The sequence below is a fragment of the Vitis riparia genome, chromosome 8 (assembly GCF_004353265.1).
Source record: "Vitis riparia cultivar Riparia Gloire de Montpellier isolate 1030 chromosome 8, EGFV_Vit.rip_1.0, whole genome shotgun sequence".
Lineage (NCBI taxonomy): Eukaryota > Viridiplantae > Streptophyta > Magnoliopsida > Vitales > Vitaceae > Vitis > Vitis riparia.
Genome location: NC_048438.1, coordinates 11141 through 22166, shown reverse-complemented (window position 1 = coordinate 22166; position 11026 = coordinate 11141). Strand labels below are relative to the sequence as shown.

The 11026-nt window shown below is 36.8% G+C and overlaps 1 protein-coding gene across 1 annotated transcript; it reads right to left on the bottom strand.

Annotated features, from left to right (window-relative positions):
- Positions 1-9202: 9202 nt before the first annotated feature.
- Positions 9203-10756, bottom strand: LOC117919709 (serine--tRNA ligase, chloroplastic/mitochondrial-like). Its single transcript, XM_034836948.1, has 4 exons — positions 10572-10756; positions 10384-10477; positions 9824-10092; positions 9203-9627 (listed from the first exon to the last, which is right to left on the bottom strand). The coding sequence occupies exons 1-4, from the start codon at positions 10667-10669 to the stop codon at positions 9585-9587; spliced, it is 504 nt and encodes a 167-aa protein (XP_034692839.1). The 5' UTR covers positions 10670-10756; the 3' UTR covers positions 9203-9584.
- Positions 10757-11026: the final 270 nt, after the last annotated feature.

Sequence of the window (11026 nt, the reverse complement as noted above, 5' to 3'; positions counted from 1 at the left end):
ATTGTCTTTGCTAATCAACCCATTAGATATGACACGACAATCAAAATCCACGGTAACTGGCACCAAAGGAAGGATAAGAAAATCATCATTTGATTGTGCCATTCTTGTTAGAAATTTTCAAAGCAAGGCACACACACAATGAGTCAGTGAAAGCAACCTCTCCAAATTGATGAATGGTAGTTTTTTCATTTATACTTTCATTCGTTCATGTATAGAGTATATATAGAGGGTATACATGACTCAATATCCTATAATCAAGCACTATAATCAAGCATAATCACCATTCTAAGAATGGGAAAGAATGATACAGGATTTGTATAGCTAATATCATAATATCTCAACACTCCCCCTCAAGTTGGTGCATAGATGTCACACATGCCCAGCTTTTCTAAAAATTTTGAGAACACTCGACTTGAGATTGCAGCTTTGGTGAGGATATCGACCAATTAATCTTCTGATCGAATCTTAGGCAATTCCACAATCTTATCATCCAACTTCTCCTTAATGAAGAATCTGTCCACCTTGACATGCTTTGTACGATCATGTTGTGTTGGATTATGAGCAATGTCACATGCGGCTTTATTGTCACAAAACAATAGGATTGGCTGCCTAGATAGGTAACATAAATCCTGTAAGAGGAGTCTTAGTCATAATGCCTCACAAAGTCCTAGAGTCATACCCCTAAATTTCGTTTCTGCACTTGAATGAGCAACGACATTCTGCTTCTTACTTTTCCATGTCACAAGATTACCACCTACAAAGGTAAAGTAACTAGATGTAGATCACCTATCATCCACTACACCGACCTAATCAACATCAGTATATACTTCTATACTTTGATGATCAACATTTTTAGCGAACAAAATTCTCTTCCTAGGAGCATTCTTCAAATACGTCAAAATACGCATGACTGCATTCATATGTTGCTCTCCAAGATTATGCATGTATTGACTCACTACACTTAATGCATAAGCAAGATCTAGTCTTGTATGAGCTAAGTACATTAATCTCCCCACAAGTCTTTAGTATCTTCCCTTATCGATTGATACTTGATTATATTCAACACACAATTTCAAATCTTTTTCTATTGGTGTATTAACAGGTTGACATCTCGACATTCCAATCTCTTGTAAAAGATCTAAGGCATATTTTCTTTGAGACAAAAAAATTCCTTCACTTGATCGAGAAACTTCAATCCCAAGAAAGTATTTAAGATGACCTAGATATTTTATTTTGAATTCTCTATACGGATAATTCTGTAGAGTTTTTCTTTCTTCAGGATCATTTCCTATAACTACCATGTCATCCACATATATGATGAGTGTCGTAATCTTACCATGTTGCTTTTTCAGGAACAAAGTGTGATCTGAATTACTTTGACGATAGCCAAAAGCTCTCATTGACTTTTGTGAACCTTCCAAACCATGCTCTCAGGGATTGCTTCAACCCATACAATGATTTATTCAATTTGCACACCTTCTAACATTGTTTTTCTGACACCATGGATCCTGGTGGAAGATCCATATATACTTCTTTAGATAACTCGCCATGCAGAAAGACATTTTTCACATCGAACTGTTGTAATGGTCAATCCAGGTTTGCAGCTAAAGGCAGTAATACTCGAACTGTGTTGATCTTAGCTACAAGTGCAAATGTCTCTATGTAGTTAATTCCATAAGTTTGAGTGTACCCTTTTGTTACCAGTCTTGCATTAAATTGTTCAATACTACCATCTGCCTTGTATTTCACAGTATAGATTCAACAACACCCAACTGGCTTATTTCCTGGTGGACATTATACGAGTTCCCATGTTTCATTCTTTTGCAATGATTTCATCTCTTCATTCATGGATGCTTTCCACCTTGGATCAGCTAAGACTTCCTGCACACTGTTAGGAATAGCTACAATAGATAATTGATTTACAAATGACTTATTTGATTCAAATAAACGATGTTTAGACATATAGTTGCTCATGGGATATTTGACTTTGGTAGACAATTCAGGTTCATATGTGGGTTTAGGAATACATCTATTATGACGGTATGATAACCGTTTCATGAATGGACCAGGTTCCAAATTAAGAACACCCTCAGCAAACGATGATTGGTTTGGTATTTCAGTGAAGGCATCTTCAGACCCAAATTGTTCAAATGGTGGTGATAGTTCAATTGTACCGTCTCTTCCCTCTTCAATCACTTCTTCAGCTTTTGGGTGGTCATTACTACTTGGTTCCAAAGTTGTAGCACTCATATCCAATTCACCCTCTTCCTGGTTCACTAGTTCAGATTGTCTAGATTCATCCTCCTCAGAGATATGATAATCATAATCGAGAGTTTGAATTTCGTTATGGTACTCTCTCTGAAGTTCAGACTCAAATGAAAAATACATCGAATATTCATGAAACACCACATCCATTGTAATAAACATTTGTCGAGTTGGAGGATGGTAACATTGATATCCTTTTTGGTGCAATGCATATCTAACAAACACACATGACAATGCACGGAAAGTTAACTTGGTGCGTTGGTGTTTGTGTAAATGCACAAATGCCACACAACAAAAAACACGTGGAGGTAGATTTGGGACGGTTGAGGCAACTACGACATTAGTAAGAGCTTGGAGAGGTGTTTGGAAGTTAATTGAGCTGGAAGGTACCTAATTGATCAAGTATGCGGCAGATGTGATTACTTCTCCCCAATAAGATATCAACATTTTTGCTGCTATTAAGGAAGCATGAGCAACCTCTAACAAGTGCCGATTTTTCCGTTCAGACTCCATTTTGTTGGGGTGTATTGGAACAAGTAGTCTAATGAATAATGTCATGTCCTTTCAAATACTTCTGAAGTTCAGAACTCTAATATTCTTTACCATTATCGCTACGTAGAACCCGAACCTTTGCATTGTACTGAGTTCCAATCATTTTATGAAATTTTTGAAACAACAATTTCACTTCATCTTTGGTTTTCATCAAGGTCATTCTAGTACAATAATCAATAAAAGTAACAAACCAACGTGATCCACTCAAAGTTGGGACTTTGGATGGGTCCCAAACATTAGAATGTATAACCATAAAAGGAAGTAGGTTTTTATTCAAAATTAACTAAAACGAAGCACGATGGCTTTTAGCCAATTCACAAATATCATAGCGGAAACCAGAAACATCACACCTTGCAAACAAACTAGGAAACAATTTTTTTAAATAACCAAATGAAGCATGTCCCAGACGTCGATGCCACAACCAAATTTCAAACTTTTTCTTCTCTCTCTTAGACCCATCTACTATCAAGGCTTGTCACAACTTATTGGAATCCTTTGATTGCAAGTCCAAGTAATAGAGTTTTCCCTGCTTAATACCACAACCAATCATCTGTCTTGTTTGGATGTCCTTAAAAACACAAAATTCAGGCCAAAAAATGACAATACAAGATAAGGTTGCAGTGATTTGAGAAACCGACAAAAGATTGTAATATAAAGATGGAATAACTAAAACAGAATCCAAATTCAAAGTATCAGTAAGAGTTAAGGATCATTTCCCAATGACTGGGGTTGTGTTACCATTGGTTGTAGAAACAATTTTTTGTGAGGAAGGTCTAAAAGGTGAGACTTGTCTAGTTACAAAAGACATATGATCTGTAGCACTAGAATCAATTATCCATGTACTATTAATAACAGGTATAGAAGTATTTAAAACCTTACTACCATAATCTATAGTGGTTACCCATGCAAATGCTTTCTCAACAACATTATCCTCTGTTTTTATTTCAGCAACAACTGCAGTCGAGGTTTTCTTAGAATCCTTCTTTCATTGATCACGATTATGATCCTACCAGTTTGAATATCCCACAAGTTCAAAGCAACTACTCTTGGTATGACCAGTCTTATTGCAATGAGTGTATTTGAAGGTTGACTTATCAATATTGAGGGTTGTCTTAGGATGGTTGGTCTTGGATTAGTCCTGTTAATTCTGGGTTGATTGTTGTCGTACTACCATAGCTGAGGTGTCAGGATTGTTAGATTCTGCTTTCATCCTAGCATGATGCATTGCCTCTCATCGAATCAGTGTATAACATTCTTCCAAATCGGGAACAGGATCTTTGCGTAGAATCTCTCCTCGAACTTGTTCAAAGTCACCATCCAATCCAGCAAGAAAAATGTGCACCCGTTGTCGTTCAATGGATTTTCCGTATGCTGCAATGTCATCAGGGTCTTTCATGACTACCTTATCCTGGTGATCCAATTCACAAAAAATCTCAGTTAACTCTCCATAATATTCAGAAAGAGACCTACCGCTTTGTTTGGCAATGAAAGCTTTTTGATTCAAAGTGAAAACTTGTAATCCACCGCTTCCATCATAGAAGGCCTTTGATAATGCATTCCAAATTTCTTGAACGGTGGATAAGCGTAAGTAACGCTTCATAATTTTTGGACTCATGGACATTAACAACCATCTCTTTACCTTTTGATTCTCAGCATACCATTTTTCATATCAATCTTCTGACTCTTTTGGTGGTTCTGTCTTACCTCGAATGTAGGAAAGTTTTTCCTATTCGGCAATATGCATCTCCACGAGTTGTGACCAAACGTCATAGTTTGATTCAGTCAACATAATTCCTAAATTAAAAGTACCCTTAGATTGAAAAACAATAGTATGTTTTTCACTATTTTTTTTTTTTTTAGAAGAACCCAATGAATACCACTAGAGATGGTCGCAACAGCATGTCAGAGATCTAGTGATCACGGAAGCCACACTGAACCTCGATTTCTGATGAGATTGATGACATAGGAATCAACTGGCATGACATCAATAGTGCGGGAAGAACTTTCCATTCTAACGAGGGCTTTTCTTTTGCAACTGTGGCCAACCACGTGAGGTAGAGGCAAGATCGAGAATAGTAAAGTCAGTTAGAACGACGGGAAGATGATGCGACGATGACAACACGAGACAAAGACGAAGCTGACAACAGGGGTCATAGTCGAGGGCGTTGATGATGGTGGTTGCGTCTTACGATCTTGCTGGTGGCGTGATCTCCTCGACCGTGAATGACAAACGAAAAAAATGTTGACGAAAAATGTTTTGAAGATCAAATGAGGAGTAAAAGAAACCCTTTGATCTCTGTGTTCAGACAAAAGAAACCCTTTGATCGAGAATGAAGGTCAATACTGAATGTTGAACTCGGCAATGAAGGCTGAAAGAAAGAAATCTTCTTGATTCCCATATTTACGCGCCTGGAGGCTCTGATACGATCTCCAAATTGATGAATGGTAGTTTTTTCTGTTATACTTTCATTCGTTCATGTATAGGGTATATATAGAGGGTATACATGACTCAATATCCTATAATCAAGCACTATAATCAAGTGTAATCACCATTCTAAGAATGAGAAAGAATGATACAGGATTTGTACAGTTAATATCCTAATATTTCTACACTACCTTGCTTCGAAAATTTCTAACAAGATTTGCACAACCAAATGACGAGCAACTTACAATGTATTAGGTTATATTATTTGTTTCTTCAATTAATTGAAAAAAAAAAACTTTTCCAATGTTTATACCTTGATTTGCTTAAATCCTTTAAAGACTTGCAAGAGTATGGGAAAAGGCCAGTTCCTATGTCCAATACTTAATTTGGAACACCAATGATGAGTTTAAGTTCCTATTGGGACTCAAAATAGCTAGTTTAGTTTAAGTTGCATTTTTTTGTTAAGCTTTTATTTTAGGTAATTGTTAGCCCAAGGGTTCTCCTAATCGGGTTTTGATGATAAAAAACCATGGTTAAGTGACTAATTGGTTTAAATGTTTAAGAATCGTAGGTATAAACTCGAAAATTCATCAAAGGACCAAATGGATAAAAGATCAAGACGCTTGGAAGACTTGTGATCATAGGAAACTAATGTAAGATGAATGCATGAGTGCACTTAGGATTTTCACACGTTTCATGCATCTTAGGAAACTCTTTTTATTCTTTAAAACTTCGATTTCATTAAAACCTGAGTTTCTAACTAATGTGCCTTAGGCAAAATGTTTTATAATTGTCTTAATAATTTACCTAAAGACCTTGCCTAAGTGTTAGAAAAGAAATGAATAAAAAAAAAAAAAGTTTTCGGGGCCAAAAAGGTTCAACCGGTCTAGGCTTTGGCTAACCGGTCAATCGGTTGAGTAACCGGTCAACCGGTTGAGGAATGTCAAAAACCTTCTCTCTCTCCCAGTAACCTTCTCTTCCCAGTCGAGGTGATTCCCTTACCGGTCGAGGTCCGGTTGAGGCAACGGTAACCTGTATGCATTAAATGCTCCAACGGCTAGTGAACCGGTCGACCCTTAGCTCAACTGAACGAGGTTGCCTTTTGCTGTTTTTGACTCCTGAGCTTAGAAACCTATAAATTGAGAGCTCCACTTCATTTATTGAGAAGAGAACACTTGCATTCAAAGCCCACCTACCTGTTCTTGATCAAAAAGCTCTCATTTCTTTCGTAGTGCATTAAATCACCACTTGCATATCTTTTAGTGCACTCTTGTTTGTCATCCTAGCTTTGTCTTGTATTTGAGTCATCTTTAAGCTAGCTTGAGTGATTATATCTTGTAACAATCTGAGTGTTAAAGCCTTCAAGAGGGTTGAATCTTGAAGAGGTTGTGTAAGAGCCCATTGGAGCCGAAATCCAAGTGTAAGAAGATTGGAAGCTTAGTTGAAGCTTCAAGTTAGTGGAACTCTCACTCGATTAGGAGGTTGAGGAGAGTGGACGTAGGCAAGGAAGTGTCGAACCACTATAAACCCAAGTTTGAATTCTCTAAACTCTATCTCTTTACTTTGCTTATATTTTGTTTAAATTTGTTGTGATTGAAAAGATTTTAAAAACCCGATTCACCCCCCCCCCCCCCCCCCTTCCCCCCACCCCCCATTTTGGGTGTTTTTCTTAACTAAGCACAGCCTTTGTTTACTCAGTAATAATTTAATTTTTTTTTTCAAGTTTATATTTCTTTTAGTCATCAGATAATTTCCTATATCTATTTCAATTTGAGAAATGAAAGATGCAGAATTAGGAAATTATCCTTCTTAAGAAAAAGAGTCATAAGAGTTTATATATACACCTTGACTCTTCAACTGAAATTTCTTTTATCTTTATCTCGTGTGCTCTATTCTCTTTGTCTCTTCTAAAGATCTTAAACTTGGAGCTTTGATACCAGCCTTCCAATTTCTATATAGTATTCTTTATAACAAGGAATATATACTAATTAAGAATTGGAGACACTTTTCAATATATATAAATTACATATTTGTTATTATTTTTAAATCGGCAAAACGAGAAGATATATTAAAAGCGCCTGAAAAATATTGCACTAAAATGCAGACTATATATATATTTATATTGCATCAGCCGTCTCACCCCATCCCTTTCTCACCAACTCTGCATAAAAGACTCCTTTGACAGGAGTTCCCTCCCCATGCTCTTGCAGCTGGAGTTTTTTTTTGTATTTATCTTCTGTATCAATCTTATTATTAATTTCCTACTTTTTTTTTAATCAATAAAATAAAAAATATTTAAAGAATCCAAATTCCCAAACCAACTGCTTGGGCTGCCTGCTCCAAACTTTGAGGAGTGACCCCTAAGCTCCAAAAATCTTTAGCCAGAATCTTCCGCGCCACCCCCCCTTGGATATCCCCTGCCTCGTGGCCTCCATCCAAGCTTTCCTATAAGCTTTCTAGTCATTCTCATCCCTGCATAATGCTGCCCTTTTCGACAATAGAGCAAGTCCTTTCTCACCAATCTTGATCCATGAAGAAAAGACTCAAACCACTTTCCAACTACCTTACCTTTGTTTAATGTCGAAAGATTTTGAATCAACACCAAACCAAATGAACATCTACTTCCCTCCCATTCTCCCAGTTTCTTAAACTATGCAAAGATTTCTTCGATTTTAAAAAATCTGTGTTCTTGTACACGTAAAACAATTGAAGAAAGTAACACTAACATATTAAGACTCAAGTCTCAACCAATGTAAGGAACCTTACACACAAAATTCTGTCTCAACCTCTAATAATATATTAATATTGCACATGCAAAATGATTTTGGTTGAGAGGCACAAGCAACCTAAAGAAAAAATAGAAAGAAATATAACTCCTCAAAAAACCCCCATCAATGCAATTATGCAAGGTGAAGGATTGGTCCACCAAACTCAAGGAGGCATGATCAGATATGATTTTACCACAATCTCCTTGTATTTTGTATAAACAAATTTATTCGTATTTTACTTTTGAAAAGAATGTACAAACTATAACCTCACTCGGTACAAACTGTAAAATTCTTTTGTTTGTACACTTTTAAAAAATTATTTTCCTCTTACGGTTCAAGTTTTAATATAGGGATAGTCTCTTATTCTTTTAATTCCTTTTCCAATTATGTGCAATCCACACTAGATATAAAAGTCCCAATAGTTTGCAGACCTTTTTTTCTTCCCAAAGTACTCTTATTATCTCACTTATTCCTCCATGTTCACATCTAATTATTTAACTATTACAATATTAATAAATTCACCTTGAAGTTACCTTTTTATTATTGCTCCATTATAAATCATAAAACTAAATTCAATATTTTACTTATTTTGCACCATAGAGTTCTTCCTTTCCTTTCTCTTTTCTTTGGTTTCTCTTGCTTTTCTTTCGAAGGCTCCAACTTTGATCATGGTTCAAAGTCAATCCTTGTCTTCTCCTTGGCAAGGCTGACTAACATCCTCCCTCAGCTGCGGTAAACAATCTCTGCATTCATCCCTGCTCATCACTACTACACTGCAGTCTGCACCAACCCCTATCTATATCAATTGTTCCCCAACTCTCTCTCACGTGCTAAACATATTTCTGCATATGAAGCATTGATTTTGCCACGAGCTCTGATATCATACCTAGAGTCCCAATCCGGTTCTTTTCTGGAACTGGTGTTCTGGGCATTCCACATGAGCACCCTTGGAGAGGTCTGTCCAATTCCAAACAAGTTGAGGTTAAGAGCATGGTACACAATGCATTCATCATACTTTATGATACCTGTTATATCATACCGTTGGAACTTGGAAGTGCTGCTATGCGTTGGTTGTTCATTAAAGGAGCTCATCATCAGCCAATAGGAAGGGTCTGGTGTATTGGGCATCAAACATTCCTATTGCTACACTAGCCTCTGGACATGGAAATCAATCTAAATCTAGAAGAAGCCATGAAGAAATTCATCTATTTAATTGACAAAATTTGTAATAGTAAATGGATTGTATCCACCACTCTCCGCTAAGCCCTTCAAAGGCACCAAAGGAAGATGCGATTATATATTTATATATCATAAATACAACTGTTTGGAGAAGGGAAAAAGATAAATTGCAAAAGAAAAACCAAAGGACCCAAGGACCCCTCTCTTTGGCTGCTTAACAGCCTTCCAACTTCTAACCCCACAAAAGTTCTTGGGGCAGCAATATTATAAATGAGACAGATGTTGATGGAAATACGTCTCTTCATCCGTTTGCTAGTTCACCCCAGCTTTGTGCCAACTTCAATAATAGGTCACCCCGACCCAAGGGTGGACAAAATGGAGGTGCACAAGAAAGGCTAGGCTTCTGTGGAAATCCTGTCATCCAACAATGAAGCTCCGCTGCTAAAGGTAAAACTATTATCCACTGTCATTAATTTAATATTTTGCAGTCGTGCCTCAAAAGACTCGTCTTTAAATTTAAATTGAGAAAAAAATCAACTTATTTCCCTTGGTTAAACAAATGACTTCAAAGTTATCAGCTTTGCAGATGCAATTCCTATACAAAATCAATAAGTATACCCAACAGTCATCCTACCAGGATTTGGGAGTTATACGCTCAAGCCCACCCATGAAGGGCCTCAATGGCTCTGGAATGATAACATTGCCATCTTCTTGCTGGTAACTCTCAAGCAAACATACAATCATCCGTGGGACAGCACAGGCCGTTGCATTTAATGTGTGCACAAACTGTGTTGGAGCAAGGTTCATGCCCCTCTTAGGATTCATAGATAATGATTCCGATGGACGATAACGTATTCCCAGACGGCGGCTTTGATAGTCTGTACAATTTGATGCACTTGATATCTGTTCAGGGTAGTACATTATTTGGGTGAGGTTACAAGATACAAATAAAGATACTAATAAAATGGCATTGTCAATAGGTTTAAGAAATGGCTCAATTAGTGATTGTTGGATGTATAGTAACATAAATGATTTGGTTTGTTTTCCCCCCTTTTTTAATAAAAAACCTAGTGAACATCAATCTTAAATAAAATAAAATGCACAAGTGAAATTAGTAATGCATCAATTCTTGGGCTAAAACCAATCAATTGAATTCATAGAAAATAAAGAAAAAGAAAGACCTCATTTCCTTACCTCACCATACCGTCCTAAACCTGGCATCCAAGCCTCCACATCATACTTACGATAAGCAGGAGCACCTAAATCCCCAGAAGCCATATCCAAAGTTCTGCCAGGAAAGTCAAGGTTATAATGAATAAACAATTAGATCCAGAAACAAAGCCATATCAGCAAACACATCAAGCAATGATAGATGTTCCTACTTAAAATGCAATCCCAGTGACGAGAAGAGGTCTTCTTCAATACCAATGAGTTCTTCATGGTAGGAGTTACTATCCTCTGGTTGGCATATGATGAACATCTCCACCTTGCTGAACTGGTGAACTCGATAAAGGCCCCTGCACAGAATTGCTAACAGTGTATGAAGTGAAGTGGAAACTTGAGCAACACTAGGAAAATTAAAAGGAGAATAATTTGTTTTTTCTCTATTCACTGATGAATGAGAATACAAAAGAAAAGGAAAACATTCTGCTGCCAGTCTAGAAAATAACTAATTACAAGTAAAAGATTAGTCAACTATACAACCAAAGAAATAACTCTGTTTTACATTATTCTACAACCTATACAATTTGTTTAGTCTGATTTAGCCCATTCAGGCTGTGTACAGATTCAACACCTCACCTCAAGTTGGTGAATAGATGTTCTTCATTGCTAGCTT

Coding starts and splice junctions, on each gene's coding strand:
- LOC117919709 (XM_034836948.1), bottom strand. CDS start 10,669: ATGTTCATCATATGCCAACCAGAGGATAGTAACTCCTACCATGAAGAA. Junction 10,093..10,383: donor GTTTAGGACGGTATGGTGAG/GTAAGGAAATGA, acceptor TACCCTGAACAG/ATATCAAGTGCATCAAATTG. Junction 9,628..9,823: donor CGTATAACTCCCAAATCCTG/GTAGGATGACTG, acceptor TACCTTTAGCAG/CGGAGCTTCATTGTTGGATG.